The following is a 19,086-nucleotide window of genomic DNA, read 5'->3' on the forward strand; positions in this document are numbered from 1 at the left end:
ACACATCATCTTCCAAGCTGCACCTTGCCACCACTCGTTCAGTCTTGCATTGTCTGGTGATGATGTACGTACAGTATTCCTCCTGTAGCCTCAGTCGTGAAAGATCGTCTAAGACGGTGATGTGTCAAATCTTTGAAAGAGCTGCCTATGCTCAAATGTCTTCATAGACACTATGGCATGTCGAGACAACGTATATTAGGTGTTGACTCGCCAAACGCCTTCGGCATATACCCTCGGGGTACGGCAGATATGAGGACCTGGTTGATGGAGACCTAGTACATGTTTGTCTTAACGTCCGATTCGAGGTGTTGAAGATGACGGTCTGTGCTTGGACCCAGTAGTGGGTTGGTCGAGGTACGCCTTCTGTGTCGTGTAGATGATAACCGCTTTCGCATGTGATCTTCCCTTGTCCTGTTGGTCCACATGTATACGGAGGCCTCCGAATATGGAAGGTAGATCTTGCCACGCAACGTAGACCAAGTACCTCCATTAGCGGTATAGCTTTTCCGCTCGGGAATAACCACAGTCTTTGTCGTGTTGTACATGGCATTCTGGGTGTCTCACACATCGAATTTGAGTCCTGCCGTTCGTAGCCACATCTGCCGCTTCCCTTCTGCTTCGCGAATGATCTCAGCCGAGAGTTGGAGGCTGGGTGCGAGATGAGCATATCGTTCCATTTCCAGAACAACGTTATTTATGATATCGTCCATGGTCGCTGGCGGAGGTAGTAGCTGAGATAGCGAAGGGGTCATAGTTGCGCCCATGATGAGTAGTGTCTGCGAGATAATTCTAGAAAGTGTCAGTTCACGTTGTTTTGACAAACTGCCAGACTTACGAGAGAGCACCCTGGAACAAATAGGGTAAATGTCCAGCGTGGTGTGCCGTGATATATTCCAGTTGGCGGACGCATGCCTCCAGACATTTATGGCAATTGTCCTGCACGCTTGAATCCATCGCCAAAGTCTCGTCCTGCAAGACCAAAAGCACATACGGTCGAAAGATAATGGTACGGCACGCGAAATAGCGCAGCCTCAGAACGGTCTGAACTGGGTTCTGCAAAGGCACTCTATCGAGCGGGAATTGCATAGCTGGCGGTAGACCAGCATACCACTGATTCAGCTGGTAATCTAGTTCCACAACTAGTGGGTCCAGTTGGGCGATGGATGTCGCAGCTGGGCCTTTGGAATATGGTGTTGTCCTTATGTATAGCATGGAGCTCACGCGGTTGAGAAGTCTTCGAAGGGCGATTTCTGCAAGAAAGTACCACAATTCATCCCGACCAACTGCTTCTGTTCCCAGATCTTCAAAGCCGGTTGGTAGTGAAAAGCCCTCTTCGAATTGTGCGATGCCAGAATGGGGAAGATCAAGTTCTGCTAGCAGATCACTCTCAATCATTACAGTATTCCAGTAAACTCTTCTGCCTAATTCTTCTTCCGCCGGAGACACTCGACCGGGCGCACTCAAAAGAAGTTGCAGTTTCATACTGGCACCCGAGAGTACATTCCAGGCTTCGACCGGACGTACAAGATATACCAAGTATGCTGCAGCGAGAATTTGACATTGCGCGGCTACCATGTTGTTCCTTGTCATGACCGTCGGCAGCAAGCTCCAGGCTGCAGTAAAGTATGCCAAGCCTGGGGGATCCTTTTCTGGATTTTGTTGTGTAATACTGCCGGTGCTTGCAGCATGACCCAAAGCAAGAACCAGAAGAACTATGCAGCTTTCAGGACCGTCCCGAAAACCATGGCTTAGAGCAGTTTGGTAGTGGCTACTCCATGTGTAAGGGTTGACGACTGCGTAGAAGACATTTACTCTCTCAAAGTACGCTTGCACGTATGCGCCAGTGTTTGAAAGGTCCAGCCCGCGACTCGTTCCAAGGCTCACAGACTCCCGGGTCATCTCCAACTGAAGCAGAAGCTTGGCGTCGTACTGGCGAGATACGAGCTCTCTTATCATTGGAGATGACAACAGATTCAGTGCTGCTGTGTTGTGAGTTTTCGGCATAGTGGAGATATTCGAAGGATGGTTGGTCCATGTTCCTATGCCGTTGATCGGCTGGACCATGCCGAGATGGGGTATATTGCCGGTGCTACGGGCGAGGAAGTCTTCGCTTGTAGAATTACTCGCAGCTGGCGAATGTGACGATAATGAGAAATTACTGGTAAGGCCAGATTGAAGGAGGCCTTCAATGCGATTGAGATGTTCCAAGATCAGCTTGTCGCCTGCGTCTAGCTTGATACCTGGCTCCCGGTAGATGCACTCTGCATTCAGCTCTGTACAAAGTCTGCACTTCGGTCTCGTTCCATCGCATCGACTCTTCCGCGACCGGCATATTTCACACTGTTCATAGTTAGTTTCATGGAGTTGACAGATCGACATGAGTCTGCTGTACCGCAATGGTTGCACGGCGTCTCGGGTAGTCTATTGTGTCGGTACTTGGACGCTTTTTGGTGCTTGGTCGTGATTCCGTGTTCGTGCCATTCGTGCCATTGCTGGTAGGCGCAACTCCATTTGTTTGGGCGGGTGGGGTGTTGTCGTTTGACATTTCCCTGTCTGTACCAGATGACTGAGACATGTTGCGGGGCCGCTTCTTGAAGGAATTACTCAGACCACCGCTTCCTGAGAACAATCCATTCGGTGAGTCGAGCAGATGAGGAGACGTCAGGGCAGATTTTAGGATAAAGGTGTTTGCTTCGGGCAAAGTGGAGAGATTGAGGCAGAAGGCGTCCCGAGGGAATCCTCCATTAGTGGTCGCCGCTGACACGGGACTAACATCTGGAGAAGGAGTAATTCCCGCCATGATTGGTGGACGGTTAGAAAGCGGCTGGGGCACGCTGCACAACTTCTGCGGCGTGCAACCACGATATCGAGACAAAGTCCTGGATTCGTAGGCGGAAAGGGGGGTAAGCTAGGTGTAGCTGATGGAAGCAAGATACAACAATCCGGTATGAGCATGAGACGGCAGGACCAGCGACGATTATAACCACACCAAATCTCGCCTCTTCTTAGCTCCTACACCTACACATGTCACAAAACCGCCTTCGCGAGATGAGCGACGCAAATGCGGGGACGACCAGGGCATCAAGCACTCCACATTACGCTCAGACAATCAGAAAATGGCGCCAAAATGATACTTCAAGGGTCCCGAGTCGCAAGCCGTGGCCTGCACTGCACCATGGTCTTTCTACCCACCAACGAGGCCGCAGCTTCGCCCGATTGGCGATACATTGCCTGCAACTTGCCGCACGCTTGGGTAGACACACAAACAGCGTAGTGGTGGTGGCAGCCATGATAGTGTGGTGGCAGCCTGCTTACAGAGGGGTCCGCAGGAAGCACGGAGCATGGGAAAGCCATGCGGTGTGTCTGGAGAGGGCCGCGAAGCGAGCGACCTCCCCCCAGCCTTTCAACGTGCGAACCGCGTACAACAGGCTAATACATGAGGAAAACGGCCGACTAAGATCGCACTGCGCATACTGTTCCCTTGGCATAGAGGGTCCAGCAGGACTGTGATCAGCAAACGGCGGCAGTGGACCTGCATCAGCAGCATCTCCTGATCAGCCCCGCTACGCCATCACAGCTTTCGCAGCATCTCATATTGCTACCAAGCCACACGAGCTCCACTCGAAGATTCACAAGCCTTCCCATAGGCGGGACGAACCTTCCATGCAGTCTTTCATATTAATTTGCTGCCCGAATGCAATCACAGGGTGCCTGGATATACCCTGGCTTCTACCAAGGTACCTGTAGGAGCCGTAGAACAAGTGGACACTGGCACACAGCGGCTGGGATTCCAACCAGTCAAATCAGCTGCTGTCTCCGGCACTGCTTCCTTGGACTTGACTGCCTTCGATTATGCGTGGTGCCGGCGATCCAACACCGTGTATAGAAACGCTCTTATCGACTAACTCAACGCTGAGTTGAGGCGGCGTAGTGATTGTCATGACGCGAATCCAAGACACGGAGTTGCCCATTCTCGTATAGCTGGTCCTACGAGCTGGATGACCTGTGAACACGCGACCAATAAGAAAAAGCTTCTAGAAGATGGGGAAGATGTGTACTAGAAACATGTTATTGATCTGCGCTTCAAGCGGTTGAACCCCAGTCATGCGCCACATGATGGGGCAGACGTTCGGTAGGTCAACACGACCAGGATGCTCTCTGCTGATGATTGTGTCTCACGCTATCTACGTCTGCCTTTTGCGTACAAAATGAATAGCCGGTGGGTTCCTGAATCTGACTACCGTTCGATGGCGTGCAGTGGGGTTCAGACAGCCACTAGTGGACCGGCCGACAGGAGGTCGTCTTCGTTGCCTCTAGCAAGGTGAGAGTTGCACGATGCATGGCGCAGGAGGGTTCAAGATGGGTGTTGCCAACAGTCAGGGCAAGGCTTATCGCCTGCGTCATGCAGCGGCAGATGTCAAATGACCCAAGCAAAGCCATGTTGTACGCTCTGAGTATTCTATTATAGCCTCTCATTACAAGGCTGTTGACGCACCAAGCTCTGCAACTAAGAGATGCAAACACTAAATATGACGACTATAGCCTAGGGTTAGATACTAACATATTTACTATATATGGCAAGTTGGAAGGAACTCCGGTACTGTGGAGCTTAACCACCGTACGTCATTCTTTGGTTTCATAATAATAAGAAGACCATGAAGAAATTATGCAGGTTCCGTCAGTGACAACGGTACTCGGTCCAGAGTTCGCCTGGAAATGACGGAATGACAGTTCAGCAGTAGTTACGTTACAGATACTGATGAAGAGACGTGGTCGCACTGTCCTTCGGAACTGACAACGCGCTGTCTTGCGTTGCCTTCGCCATGACGTCGCTTCTAGTTACACAAACTCAAAGGCCTAACTTGGTAGTCATACGAGATAAGGGAGAGCGGCACAGCCAGTCTTGCCAACAAACAAACAAACAAATGATGGACTATCTTGAGAGAACATGGAAAGATCGTTGCCTGATCAGTCACTCAATCACACAAACAATCTAAACTTTGGGAAGATCGCGGGATTAATCTAGCAGCAAGTGGAAGAACATTAATCGAGACGATTGACATCTTGGTTGACAGCGAAAATGAAATCAGAGGCACTTGACGCACTCACCACACAAACAATGAGACCGAAAGCACTGGACGCTGTTGCAGCTCAAAAGGAAGGGGAAAGGTCACCAGACAAGAGATCACCAGCTCGGCAGCAGGTATACTCTCAGATTACTGCTACTCGAATTCCAGATTAAATCATACCAGATACAAGTCATTGAGGAGCCAGCCACCGCGAGTAAGACCTTCGAATCCCCAGCACCAGCATCAGATGGCTCCGTAGCAACCACAGATGGCTCCACTGAAGACACCCCGACTACTCCAGTCCCTACAGCCACCACCATCGTTTCAGAGGTCGCCCAAAGCGTCAAGTCAGCAGTCGACACCGCCATCGCATGGGCCGAAACGAAAGTCGAGAGCCTAAGCGCAGAGCACGATAGCACAGGCCCGTATACCTCACCAGCGACTTGCATGCCCTCGGACCTCGATGCCATTGCCAGTGGGATTCTGCCTGCTATGCCGATTGCGAGACAATACGATGGAGGGATTGATGATGATAAGAAAGAAGCAAAGGGTACTGAGAAGAGCACCAAGACTGGAGACGGACAGAGCGAGAAGAATGGAGAGAAGCAGGATGACGAAGCAGAGCCTAAGTTGTAAGCTTCTGCGAAGAGTTGGAAAGACAGGAAGGAATGAGGATTGTGTTATGGATTTGCATATGATACCCCAGCATGACTTTGGTTAATCAGGGACGGTTCAAGATATTCGTGATAGCGAATGAAACATTAGCACATGCCAAAAGAGTTGTTTGTCTTCAGGTGTCTATGCAGGCGCATTGACAGATGTTGCTAGATTTCAACAGCGTAGGAGACGACAGCATGTCGACACGCTCATTGCTTGCCCTCATAGTCCCTCTTCCACACCTCCCTGAAGCTCTCCTTGTCCACGGCGAACTCCTCGAGAAAATCTCTCTCGAGGTCATGTGTTCGCCGACCCAGCAGTACCAAGCTATGCAGTGGCTTTCCCAGATCTGCCTCACATAGCTGTGCCAAGGTGCCTGCGACAATCTGCTGGTCCTCAGCGCCCACCCGCGCGACACCCACAGCCAGACTGTCCTTTGTGTAGGCACCTTCCTGCTTGACATCCTCCTCAATCTCCAACATCTGGTGTGCACACTGCGCCACTGTCATGTACCGCGGCGGCTCGTAGATCAGGCGTCCGCGCGCCATGTTCTCTATACTTTGTTCCTTGACTTTGATGTCGAGGAGGACGAGTGTGTGTAGGCCGATGGAGACGTTCTCCTTGATGCGATCGTAGAACGAGGCAGGCTTCCAGTTGTCAAGGAAGAAGACCATGGAGACTGTTTGTCCGAAGTTGTAGAGTTGCAGACCCGTTGTGCCAATTGAGGTCAAGATGCTGGCATTGGGGATGGAGCGGGTGGGAATGGAGAGTTCGCGGGCGCGGAGGACGAGGTCGGTGTGAGTGGTCGCTCTACAGAACAATCAGCTAGGCGTGAGATGTAGTGATGAAGGATCATACCCGAATGGGTCTCCCACTACGAGGAACGCGACGTCGACTTTGTCGGCATCTTTGAGGATGTCGTCGCTGGACGACTCGACCATTTCACGGTCGGCTATAATGACTTCCCGGCCATAGAAAGCTTCCTACTGCCGTGGTAATTAGTCTCCTAATGCCTCACTCATCTTCTCCATCTTCAACTCACAAGCACATCTTTCTCTACCAGCAGAACCGCCGTGTACGCCTCGAGGTAGACGCGTTCTGCCTTCTTCACAATCTCCAAGCCCTTGACTGTGATGTCCTTCTCATCCGCCAAGCCGAGACCCACGAGATAGAGCATGATGGGCGAATGTGGCGCGTGTGGTGAATGTTGGGTGGTGGGGTTGACTCCAAATTCACAAAAAGTTGGGCGGGGCTGATTTGCATGTGGTAGGGCCGAGCGTGCGCGGGCCATCGGGACTGTCGCATCAGGCATCGTCTGAAATCGCGCTAGTAGACCGCAAACCGCGTGCCAGCCTCGGACTCCATTCACATCCATCGCAACATCCAACGCCTCTTGTGTTTAAGTCTCGGTATTTTGTAGTTGGAAGAGGTCGGCGACGCGCTTTGTATGATTGTAGGAGTTGTAAGAGTACGGAATAGGACACCATGTCGGACAAGGATAAGATGGCCAAATACCGGACGGAGATCCAACAGGTTAGTCAATCGCCTTTCCTTATAAGTACTTTCTTATACTCTCTTCGTGTTTTTGTTTCGGTGCTTTCATCAAGCAAGAAATGAGGTTTCGGTCAGTCCAACTTGGGGCTGCGCTGTCCTCTACTATAACCTACCTACACATCCCTTTTTGTTCAGCCGACCACTTCTCTGCGCTCAAGTCAATGTTCGAATGATCATCCCTTCCGGGTCGCTTCTGTTCTTCTATTCTTTGAAGAAGTCTATGCTGCGGGATGTGGTGTGCAAGGCTCGTTGTTCTCGTCTAAGATTCGTCTTCTAAGGACAGAGCCAACATGGCCCGTTCTCTACTTCACCCACAATCATCCCATCTACCATCACAAATAGTAGAACTACAACCGAGCTCGCCAAAAAGCTCATCCACAAGATGCCCATGGCTCTTGTGTCACCCGCACGTTTCCTTGACTCAAACTCCTGCCCCTACCCATACTGCGAGAAGCCATCGTCGTGTTCTCTCTCACATCCTCGCCCACCATGTCTCGGCCTCAATCGCCGGAGGATCTACTTCCGTTCGAAGTTGGCCTAAATCTAATGATCCCACAGATGATGTTCGTCTCTGGCGAAACTGGCGAACCATCTCCCGAAACGACTACTCTGATTGAATCGATCGTGCAGGATCAAGTGCAGCATATGCTGCGAGAGTGCACGGCTTTAGCTACACGCCGCGGTAGCAAATCTATATCCACAGACGACCTTTTCATGCTCATTCGCCACGATCGCGCCAAGATTTCCCGGTTACGACACTTCCTTCAATGGAAAGACGTTCGTCGTTCCGTCAAAGACTCGGATGACAAAGGAGGCGACGCCGGTGCTGACGTAGGAGCTGGAGACGCAGACATAGCTGCAGGCGTAGTAGGAGCAGGTGGTCCTGGCGCCGCCCCCGTCGATGCGTCAAAGAAAGCCAAACGCGCCAAGGTCGACTTAGTCTGGGACGTACAATCTTTCTTCACCGAATTTCCACCCCAAAAAGACGATGTCGAAGACGAGGAAGAAGAGGAGATGAACTATGCCACCCTACAACGCTTGAAGAATGCAGACGAACGTACCAAGAACATGACGCGTGAAGAGTATGTCCATTGGTCCGACTGTCGTCAAGCATCCTTCACCTACCGCAAAGGCAAGCGTTTCAAGGAGTGGGCAGGCTTCGGCCTTATCACCGATTCTAAACCTTCCGACGACATCATCGATATCCTGGGTTTCTTGACATTTGAGATTGTGCAAACGCTTACAGAAGAGGCACTCAAAGTCAAGGATGCAGAAGACTTGTACAAGAAGAACCATGGTGGCGAGCAGAACCGACTCAAGAGAAAGAGGGAGAGGGGTCTGTTTGATCCGCCTGAGGAGGCCAGGGAGCCAGTGCAGCCAAGTCATGTGCAAGAGGGCTACAGAAGGCTGCAGAGGGGTAACAACAAGGCCAAGGCCATGCTCAACTTCACGAGGAATGTGCACAGGGCGGCGCTGAAGCTGGTAAGTAACGCAGTACAGCAGGCGAGGAAGTGTGCTAACATGACATAGATCTAATGGCAAAGCAACCCGACCTAGGTTGGATCTGCACATGGTGTTTGGACAAGGCGCTTCTGGTTATTTGATACCCTGAGCAGGTAAAAGGGTGTATGGCGTCTATGGCAAGGATATTTGGAAATTCGCGAGCTTTTAGAATGCGTGCTGTAATTGGTTTGAGAGACGAGAACCGTTGGAGCAGGTATCATCACGATTGTCGTAAACGCAAACAATGCATGAAAGCAGACCAACTCCAAGTTTGACTACTGGTTTCTAATTCCGATGCTCATTTCCCTTTTTGGTACACTCATAGCATCGGTGATCAGAGCGGGGGCAGCCTTGTCGGTCGAGTATGCATGGAGAGAAGAGTCCTTCACAGACGTAACATGAAACATGACCGCATATGCCCAGATAAAAAGGAGAATGACGCCCTCCTTTAACCTTGAAAAGACCCACGCCAGGTGTTCATCATGATATCCCGTGCTTACTCCTCGTCGCCCAGCTGAGCTTGACGCTTCTGCTGGACACGCTCCTGCCTCCTCTCCCTCGCCGCCTTGGTCTTCGCACGCTTGGCGTCCATCTCTTCCTGGATAGCCCTCTCGCGGGCCTTCTCAGCCTTGGCCTTGTGGATCTGTGGTGCATGTTAGTTGCCGAACTCTGAGCGGGGTTGACATAGTCATGATGTCATGGTCAACGTACGTGTTCAACGAGAGCACGCTTGTGCTTGAAGGTGTTACCCTTGGACAGGTGGTACAGCTCGTGGTAAAGGTGCTTGTCGATCTTTCCGGCGGCACGGTACTTGACGAGGAGACGGCGGAGGACACGGAGACGGCGCATCCAGACGATTTGGCTATAGACATCCGCGTCAGCAAACAGTCTCCATCATCATCCTTGATCTCCCACAAGGAGACTCCCCCGAGTCCACTGTGGTCGTGGTATCGTGATTGCGTACCTTGGCATACGAGCGTCCTTGGTACCCTTCCTCTTACCGAAACCACGGTGGCGACCAATTCGTCGAGCGGCGGTCAGCTCCCGGGCGCGGGCACGCGAGTGCATGGTGACGGGCTTGCGGATGATGAGGCCATCCTGGACGAGCTTGCGGACGGTCTGACGGGAGTTGGCGTTGGCGATTTCGCTGGTCTCGTTGGGGTCGAGCCAGATCTTGCGCTTTCCGCAACCGACCACGGAGGCCGCGAGGCGCTTCTGAGTGCGGAGGTTGACCCTGTGAAACACGCTGGGTCAGTATTTTGATCAATTGTACGGTGATATGCGATGGAAGGTGCTGTCGTGGGAAGAGGGGTTCGCCACGTCTCGAGCGCCTATTGAGCACAGCGGCGAGTCGGGAAGGCTGTTGCGGGTGCGGGAGAGCTCTTCGAAGCCATGCTGGAGGGTATGCAATCGGAATTCCTTACATTTTGGCGGGTTGGTTGTCCTGGTGGTTAGTATCGAGAGTCGCGGCACCCTTTGACGTTGGAAGGACTGAGAATATTCGCTGGCGCGTGTGATCGCTTAGAGTGCCAAGACGGTCACGTGCGCTTCACTAGTCGTTTTGCGATGCCCACCGAAACACGACCAGCTTCAATGCACCATCCAAAACAAAGTTCGCAGCTGATGGAACACGATGACCATAGATACGGCTACGGAATTTTTCCCATTGTTCCAACATGGCTGTGGCTCTCGCATCTGCGAACATCCATCGCCAAGGCTTACAGAATTTAGGTTATTCCCGTGGCAGCTTTCTGCTGCTACCGCTAAATGTGCTGAACACGTCTGGCACAACGACTTCACAGTTGAAGCATTCGTTTTCAGCCGCCCTCTATTTCTGTTGCGAGTACATATCTCAAAGATGCAGCGGCTTATTGCCAGACAGTCTTCAAGGAGTTTGTAGATTCATCGCGCGACAGCACGTATACCGTAATTCCCGGCATCGACGATGGATGACGCACCGAACTATTGGTGCCTACGCCTAGGTCGATGCGTTGCAAGAAGTGTCGCGTGTCTCATCATGACTCATTTGCGATCATCCCAAGCCCAGTCCTGTACTTGTAGCAGTGCCGCGGAGACTATATGAGAAGTTTGCTTCACCGTCACGACAACGAGTCTGGTCATCGAGCGGACCGCGCATACGTTGCCCACATGTGCTCCTAAAGATGCCTTAGAAACCTCTAGCATGTCGAACATGGGAAACATAGTCAACTTGAAACAGAACGTTCGATATTTGAGCCATGTACGACGCAATCTCTCTTCGTACAAACACGACGGTCAGATCTTCTTTACCTATACATTGATGGGCAAACGACATGTTGTCATTCACAACAGTAGGTAACTTGTGTATGCGCGAACCAGCTGCGCATACGGAGGCAGTGAAGTGGATGTTGATACTGCTGACTTTGGCGTTATCAACTGAGGGTATTAGATAAGTAGGTTGTAAGCAGATGTTAATATCAGTCTTGTTGATGGAAGAGAGGTTGAGAGAAGAGTACCTGTATGTTTACGTCTCTATTACCATCTCTGTTCCCAACTCCATGATTCAGGTCTCGGTCACTACGCCACCCTCTCGCTACCTTTATCTTATGTATGTACTCGACTACTACACAAATATCTGACCGTACACACGTGTCTGTGATGGTTACTCTAACCATGCGGTGGTCTGGTTCTTTCCCTGAACGGCCCTTTCCCTCGCATTCATCCTCCGGCCTCTTTGGCTGCGCTCCAGCCTTGCCATCTTTCCCAGCACTAAGTCTTCATTATGAAATATACCTGGAGAGACAGCGTACAGCCCTTGCCTGAAGAGTATGTTCGGACAGCCCCAGGACCCAATTACTACTTCACTGTTGACCAAGGCGCTCGTGTAAATGGTCGACACCAATTGGAAGGCTTGCTTGGTAATTTAGACCCTTTGATAGGCACCTGAGAAACATACGTATTTCGGAGTCTCCTGGGGATAGTCGTGATAGCGGTATGCTGGTACCCTCAAGGATGTCATTGGGACAGGCGCACATATTGAGGAGTTGCTTATCGGATGGCGGAATAAACAAAGTAGCCGTCTCTTTTTGAACGCCATTTCCTGCCCACTTATATGTCCCACGTAGACAATTCCATCATCTTCGCTTCCGGCAATTGATACAAGGAAGAAAGCTGTGCGGCAGCTTCTTGACAGCCTGCTAAAGAAGGTGCGAATCCTTAATTCATTTCGCAAATTGTGAGATGACCAGTACCTTTGACCTGACCAACTTGTTCAAACGAGCTTCGTTGAGAGCATTTGCTTTTAGTACAATCATCTAGATATTCACGTGCTTAGCGAATGCATGTCCAGGTGAGACGCAACAGGGAAGACGGGAAGTTCCCCTGGACCCTCGTGGCAATGACACTTCGCACGTGCCACAACATACCACGAAAACACCAGGCGTTGGACATCAAAGCAGCAACATGGACATAGAAGGCAGTGAAAGAGCGCAATGACTTTAGTAAACAATTGACTGGCGTGCGGCAAATCAAAGGGGATGTGGTTTCCCGGCCTACAGCAAGTCGTGTGATGGCGGGTGGACTTGGCACTAATGCAGGGAAGGACAAGGTAGCGGAGATTATGGGCCAACTTTAACGGCGGGACCCCGACTGGATTGATATAACGCTGCTCGACTCCTGACTTGACGTTTTGCACCCGTAAACGTTGCGAGTCGCAGAACAAGCTTCACAGTCACAGCTGAACGTTTCCGCTCCACACGTCAATCAGCGCCACACAGCCCCATTGATCAGCACACGTTACGGCGCATACCGGTGGTTGATCGCGCTATAATTGGACCTCCTTGTGCAACCCGCCCTTGTTTGAGCGACGTTGCCAACTCCGAGTCTCTGGGACTCGCTTTACCTTGGACAAAGAAAAGACAAACAACATGTCGGCCGCAGCAGCAACCAAGCCACCAGGCACGCCTCGTCGCGAAGCCAATACTAGAACCACCTCGTCGTCCCCTGCAGCTGCGAACCGCACGCCAGCCCGCTCCTCGACGCCCACTACAAATGGCACCAGTGGGGTTTCAAGGACACGATCTGTCCGTGGCGGCGCCAATGGCACTCCCGTTTCAGCGCGTGCGGCCGTCAAGAAGCCCGCCGCATCTTCAAATCTGAGCAACGCCTCGCAGCCCGACGCTGCTGACGACGACGCCAGGGAGGAGCAAGCCGCGCTGCTACAGGAGCTCAAGGACCGCCTACAGAAGGCAGAGAACGAGGCGGCAGAGCGACAGAAGCAGGTCGAGATCCTCAATTCTCGCCTTGACGATGCCCTTGCCGAGCAGGCCAAGCTCGAGGAACGTGCGCACGAAGAAGAGGAGAAGGTTGAGTCGCTGGAGAATGTGAAGCGGGAGCTTACGCGCCAACACCGCGAGCTCGAAGGCATCTACGAGGCCGAGAGGGCACAGGTGATGAAGGAGAAGGAGGAGACGCAGTCGAGGGAGGAAGAAATGCAGAGCACCATCCAGCGCCTCAAGGAGACTATGGCCACAAAGAACATGCCCACTGGAGAATTCGAAGAGGAGCAGCACTTGTCGCGGGCCTGTAAGCTACAACTCCCGCCAGATCAACGTGGTAGCCATGCACATACTAACACATTTCGCAGCAAGCTTCCGCAATAACCCATCCCGCTCCAATTCCTCGCAGAACCTCGAGAACGTCGCATCCTTTGCACCTCCCAACTCGGTCCAACGCAGCAACTCGCGAAACAACTCAAAGCTCATCCACCAGAAGGACAAGATCATTGAAGATCTGCGCCTCGAGCTCGCCGAATATCAGGTCAAGGTGCTGGAAGTTGAGAACGCTGGAGGCGGACGTATGCGTGAACTAGAGAAGCAACTGCTCGAGACACGCATGACCAATGCTAGGCTTATGGAAGACAACGAGAGCTTCCAGCTTCTACTGGGAGAGAAGACGCTCAACGGAGACTTGAGCCGCGGCGACTTCCTTCGCGAGACGTCCAACGCCGACGACCGCGTACCGAGCAGGAGCGGCCCTTCAACCAGCTTAGCTGATGAGCTTCAGTCGGCCGAGGAAGGCGATGCTGAAGTCGTTCGCAAGCTCGAGGCTGAAGTCAACAGCATGAAGGCGCAGAACCAAGCCCTTACCCTCTACATCAACAAGATCATCGGTCGCTTGCTCACACATCAGGGCTTTGAGTCAGTCCTGGGTAACGACGGTGAGAACGATCGCGGCTCTGGTCCAGACAAGAACAAAGATCTGCCACCGCCTCCTCCCCAGGAGAGCGACCAGCCACAAGGATTCCTCCAGCGCGCTAAATCTGTCGCCATGGGCGGAAACAAAAAGCCCAGACCTCTGAGTGTGATGGGCCCCCCTCCGGTCACCAACCAGCAGAGCGCGCACGAGGACCCCAATACGGCTCCACGTATCCCCCTCACGCGCTCTACATCTGGTCGCCACCCCAGCGGTTCTCACCACCACCGCCGTTCCACTTCCGACGTACCGGGAGCCGCAGGCGTGGTCAACAACATGTACCGCCCTTCACCCGCATCGCCTGGGATGGTATCGCCTCGCAACAGTTTCTTCGGTCTGCCTGTCAGCACTGGCCCTGGATCTAGCAATCCGGTTTCAAGGGTACCTTCCGGCCAAGGTCCCACCATACCTGAAGACAAGGAAGTCGACGCTAGGACAGAGTCATCTTCTGCGAGCCACGTCGATACACCCAGCCCACCTCGCCAGTTGACGCGCAGCGACACTAGCACTGGTGTTATGACTGGCAAAGGTATGAGGCCACTACGCTTGGTCCAGAACGAAGAAGAAGCCAGCAAGGCGCGCAAGGCAGCCAACCGCGCAAGTTGGTTCGGTGGTCTATTCGGTCAAAACCCACCGCAGAACCAGGAAAACACGCAGTAGAACTGGCGCCGTCCTCCCTGTTAAACAGACGTTTCATGTAAGTACTTCTCCGGTGGATGCCCTTTGGATATGACGATAGACGGATGTACGACTTAATGGAAAGCAAATGAAGGAACGAGGAATGGATATCAGACAAGACAGGGAATGAGCATACACATATACACATATTGTGGGTGAGGAGCGTCAGTCATGGGCTTTTTGTCTCGCTCCTTGCTCGCACCATTCTAGTATACCCCGCTTCTCCCCTGCTTTTGGATCTTATGTACTTGCATTCGGGTTTTTGGGTTAGTAGTTGGTGTAATGGTATTTTCTCTTCAACTTTGAAGTTCTGTGTGCTCTGGTGCTTCGATGAGCCTTCCTCGTGGCTTTGTGATTGCGCGTGTCTTTCTTGTTCTTTTCCTCGGCTGTAACCGCTGCTGCTTCAGGATCTCGAAATCGAGTATCTTCTCTCTCTCCACGTAGATGAGCAGCGTTGAACTCCTTCGCTCGAATTTGGGAGTCACAGATATCGTCATCGCATCTGCACTCCCCTCAGTTCCTCCGCCTTCATCCCCATCTCGTTCCACCACCGCACTGCTCGTCCTCCGCTTCAAGCTCTCAAGCTTCGCGAAACTGTCTACCAAGCTCTTCCTCGGTAGCACGCTCAAGCTACTCCGTCTTTCCTGGCACATCCTACACTCTCCTTGGTCGCTAACCCGGCGTCTCTTCATCCGATTTGGGCATCTTGTTGGGTCTAGACTATGTATGATTGCATGACTGCATTGTGTGTATCGCATACGCAGGACGTTTGTGCATCTGTGAGGTGGGTAGCATGAGTGAGCAGAACAAGTCGAAAGGAGGATGTAACACATCTTCAGTGCTGGTCGATGATGCGCTGGGCAGCGTTGATAGTCGGGTAGATGCGTATGTTGTGATCTAGGATAGCGAACCTAGCGAGACAGATCTGCAGCAGATAGCAGCTGTTACGATGAGCACAATCGTTCTAGTAGACATGTTATACATATTAGGTACTGCTTGACGCGAGTTGGTTTGTGGTTACAATTGTGCAGGTGCGCGAGACATTTCCCAGTATCATTTCATTCATGTAATCAGATTGTCCAAACATTAGAGTACCTTTGTGTTGACTCTGGTATCATTGGGTTCAGTTGTTCTTTATATCTTACCTGGATGTCTTACTTTGCAAACTAAGAAACTCAAGCGATTGGCAAACATGTAGAAGAAGACGTTAGAGATTGTTCAAGTAAATTACATACACCTTAGACATGGACATACATCGCGCTCGCTGCCAGGCTTCACTTACACTGGATCTGACGCAGTCAGAATGTCGTAGAGTGTGGCGTCTATCTCGTAGGCCCCTGTTCCGACGTCATCAAGATTCTCGCGGCGTCTGATTTCGCGAAGATAACGTGCTCGACCGCCAACAATATTCCCGAGTCGTGGCTTTGTTCTGTCTTTTAGCTGATCCAAACTCATCTTCTCGATGTCTTTGTTTGAAGTAGCGTGCTTGAACAATATTTCGTTGTGAGAGCGTGAAACGTCCTGGTGCGTCTCAACAGTGCATATGTGGAAATGGGCAGACCTGATTGAGTCGTTCTCCGCAAACACATCATTGGCCCATATGATGTTGACAGAGAATCGAGGTTGGCCGTGGATCCTTTGGCTTTCGCGCTCCTTGAGAAAGCACCGCGCTATCTTGAACGAAGACCTGAAACACCATCGCAAGCCGCGTGCGATCCAAAGATACAGAGCTTCTGTCCCAAGGTGAGGATGGCGAGTAACATGTAAGTAGATTGTCAAACTGATAGGTTTGGTGAATGCGGTTAGTTCCTTTGCGATATCGCGTGGGAACGGCTCGTGACTCCATGGTATAATCATGTCCAAGCGCAGATCTTGTAGATTAGGGCATATGGCACGAACTCTGGCGATATCTTCAGCTTGAGGTACATCCGTTACGTCCTGGTCGCGATGAGAAGAACGAGACAAATCTAGGGACGTAAGGTGTTCTGGTGACAGTCGGTTGATCAGATACCAGGGGATAACACGGTCATTCTGTTGTGACAGGGCGATATCTCTCCAGGGAGATCGAGCCTTGAGTTGGCGAAGTGCTGGGAACGGGTAGGAGTCTTTGAATCCAGCTAGATGCGAATCTAAACCTGTGGTATCCTCCCCCTCTAGAGGAAGAAGCCACAACTCCTCTAGATTCGGTGTTCGCCCTACGAAAGGGATGAAAGACTGAGTATGATACAGTCCGAGAAACGTAAGACTCTCCCAGCCTGCTTGGTCGCCCCAAAATAGTAGCTCGTCTTGTGTAAAGATGGGCGAGTTCCCTACGAACAAGCCTAAAACTCTTAACTTGGGCAGAACATGCCCTTTCATGAGATCCACCGTCGAGTTAGAGTGGTTGTCGATCACTTCGTTCGCCTCAAGTTGAAGGAATTCAAGAACAGGATCTCTGATCATCGTACGAACCAGCCCTCTCTTGAAGCCGGGCCAGATTGGGGACTTTTCATCCAGAGTGATGCGCAGGTGAGTGATCATGGAGGCTGCGGGGTGCTTGGTCCAGAGATCCATACCCCATAGCGGCGAAATGCCAGTTTCACTGCTCTTGTAAGCCACTCGACTCGACTCTATAGAGAATCGAGCCCTTGGAAAGCGCGAGTAAAGCGCATCGAGCAAGTGGACCGGCACGTTGAATGGCCCTTCCCACTCCAATTCTTCCAGGTTAGTCAATCCAGCGAACACTTTCTCGATCCTGGATATATGCTCGGCATGCTTTCCCTCCAGACACAAATGAAGATGTCTAATCATGTGTGGTACATGAGATCCCGGTCGTTCAAGCCTTTGGAGTAAGCGGAGGTGTGAGGCTCGATCTAAGTCTAGGGTAATCTTTCGGTAGAGGTGGGGAACAGCGAGAATGTAGAATTGGCGTGAAGCCAAAGAGAGATTTGCGACGTCCTGGATACTCTGGCAACGTATTTTGGAGATTATTAGACTGAGAATCTCATTGACTTGTTGCTCCAAACGATGGGCCTGCGTCGGCTGTGGGGGCTTCTCCGAGCGTCTGAGCTTCATGGTTGGCTGTCGCTGATGTCGGACTTGATCGCAGAAGCTAGTTCAAATGATAGTTTTGTTGTTGTTAAGTAAGGCGAAGGCGTTCTAAGACTGTCTCGCTCGCGCCAAGGCTTGTTACCTAGGTGAAAGCTCACACAAACGCTTTGACTCTTTGACAAATTCACGACCAGAAGCTGAACTCGGCGATTTGTACGACAAGCGAAGATCTCGATTATGACAGTCCTTATGAGTACCAAGAAGAACGACACATGGCTTGAGCATCGTCACGCACTGTTCGTTTCCAATTCTCCATCCAGCCCCCAAAGATTGTGCAAGGTGAAATCTTCAGAAAAGCCAAACTTTGTACCAAGGCTCCGCTCCCGCCTTTTTAGTTCTTGCCTGTATCCTTTGCTATCCCGGTATCGTTCCAATCGGGATTGCTCCTTGCTCATCTCTTCAAGGTCAATAGTTGACATTCTGTCTAGCTTCTCTCTTTTGTTAACGTTGCATCCGCTCGAAGCTAGCCACCCAGCACTGTTGAGCCAGACGGTACACTCTGAGTTGACCCATGTTCCAGGCGACTCTTGATCTATCCGCAGAGCCTGGAAGCAGATTTGAAAAGGTTTTTCGCATGGAAGTTTTAGAAGTTTGCGCCGCAATACTATGAGTAGAAAAACTTTCTTGCATCTCATACAGTAGTTTTGATAGCTTTTCGAATGTTTGTACGGAAGCCGCAAGTGCAGTACCAGATCGATGGGTTCCTGAAATCGAGCAAGCTCTTCCACAACGAGCGCGAAACTTGAACGCTCCCCTGGTACGTCGATGGTGAGCCTGAGTCTCAATAGAATGGGACAAAGTGTCCGAATCCTACGCATATCGTCCGCAGTTGGCGCGTATAGCGATGTAATCCCACGTGGCCAATCCCATTCTCGAGTCAAGTACAGCTCCCTGATTTCAGGGTATATTGGCAATATGTCCCAGGGGGCGCAACGGATGAGAGGAGGAGGTACTAGATGTTGTCCATAAATGCCATAACTTATACGACGTAGCTCAGGTAGAGGGTTGCTCATTAATATCGTGACTAGCTGAGTTCCAGTCTCACTAGTATTCATTCTATGATCGAACTGAAAGCTGAGATGTTTCAGATGAGGAGTTTTCCCAATAAAGTGGTCTAACGGTTTGTATTAGCGCATGGCCATAGAGAGTTTGTACATAAGTATAGAACCACTTACGAAGTAAAGAGGCGTGTTGTAGATGCAAAAAGGTAAGCCGGTCCCATTCTCCCCTCGAAGCCCACACTGACAACTCACGGCACGTGAAGATGGACGTATGTAGCACTAGCTTTTCGGTACAACGGAAG

General features: G+C 51.4%; 7 protein-coding genes across 7 annotated transcripts; 3 read left to right on the top strand and 4 right to left on the bottom strand.

Annotated features, from left to right (window-relative positions):
- Positions 1–560: 560 nt before the first annotated feature.
- J4E82_001149 (uncharacterized protein) lies at positions 561–2,800 on the bottom strand (the record flags this gene model as incomplete). Its single annotated transcript, XM_051727466.1, has 3 exons — positions 561–789; positions 836–2,340; positions 2,393–2,800. The coding sequence occupies 3 exons, from the start codon at positions 2,798–2,800 to the stop codon at positions 561–563; spliced, it is 2,142 nt and encodes a 713-aa protein (XP_051592779.1).
- Positions 2,801–5,119: 2,319 nt separating this feature from the next.
- J4E82_001150 (uncharacterized protein) lies at positions 5,120–5,705 on the top strand (the record flags this gene model as incomplete). Its single annotated transcript, XM_051727467.1, has 2 exons — positions 5,120–5,203; positions 5,253–5,705. The coding sequence occupies 2 exons, from the start codon at positions 5,120–5,122 to the stop codon at positions 5,703–5,705; spliced, it is 537 nt and encodes a 178-aa protein (XP_051592780.1).
- A 230-nt stretch (positions 5,706–5,935) lies between these two features.
- DPH5 (diphthine synthase) lies at positions 5,936–6,903 on the bottom strand (the record flags this gene model as incomplete). The annotated part of the gene is made up of 3 exons (XM_051727468.1): positions 5,936–6,536; positions 6,585–6,709; positions 6,769–6,903. The coding sequence occupies 3 exons, from the start codon at positions 6,901–6,903 to the stop codon at positions 5,936–5,938; spliced, it is 861 nt and encodes a 286-aa protein (XP_051592781.1).
- An 866-nt stretch (positions 6,904–7,769) lies between these two features.
- Positions 7,770–8,816, top strand: J4E82_001152 (uncharacterized protein; the record flags this gene model as incomplete). The annotated part of the gene is made up of 2 exons (XM_051727469.1): positions 7,770–8,762; positions 8,811–8,816. The coding sequence occupies 2 exons, from the start codon at positions 7,770–7,772 to the stop codon at positions 8,814–8,816; spliced, it is 999 nt and encodes a 332-aa protein (XP_051592782.1).
- Positions 8,817–9,279: 463 nt separating this feature from the next.
- On the bottom strand, positions 9,280–10,492 carry RPL19A (60S ribosomal protein L19A; the record flags this gene model as incomplete). The annotated part of the gene is made up of 5 exons (XM_051727470.1): positions 9,280–9,426; positions 9,495–9,645; positions 9,748–10,017; positions 10,208–10,227; positions 10,487–10,492. The coding sequence occupies 5 exons, from the start codon at positions 10,490–10,492 to the stop codon at positions 9,280–9,282; spliced, it is 594 nt and encodes a 197-aa protein (XP_051592783.1).
- A 2,196-nt stretch (positions 10,493–12,688) lies between these two features.
- On the top strand, positions 12,689–14,675 carry J4E82_001154 (uncharacterized protein; the record flags this gene model as incomplete). The annotated part of the gene is made up of 2 exons (XM_051727471.1): positions 12,689–13,346; positions 13,408–14,675. 2 exons carry the CDS (start codon positions 12,689–12,691, stop codon positions 14,673–14,675), a joined length of 1,926 nt encoding a protein of 641 aa, XP_051592784.1.
- Positions 14,676–14,989: 314 nt separating this feature from the next.
- J4E82_001155 (uncharacterized protein) lies at positions 14,990–17,253 on the bottom strand (the record flags this gene model as incomplete). Its single annotated transcript, XM_051727472.1, has 5 exons — positions 14,990–15,408; positions 15,454–15,470; positions 15,839–15,859; positions 15,976–17,127; positions 17,249–17,253. The coding sequence occupies 5 exons, from the start codon at positions 17,251–17,253 to the stop codon at positions 14,990–14,992; spliced, it is 1,614 nt and encodes a 537-aa protein (XP_051592785.1).
- Between the last annotated feature and the right edge of the window lie 1,833 nt (positions 17,254–19,086).

This window comes from Alternaria postmessia, assembly GCF_024291825.1.
Source record: "Alternaria postmessia strain BMP 2775 chromosome Unknown scaffold_4, whole genome shotgun sequence".
Classification (NCBI taxonomy): domain Eukaryota; kingdom Fungi; phylum Ascomycota; class Dothideomycetes; order Pleosporales; family Pleosporaceae; genus Alternaria; species Alternaria postmessia.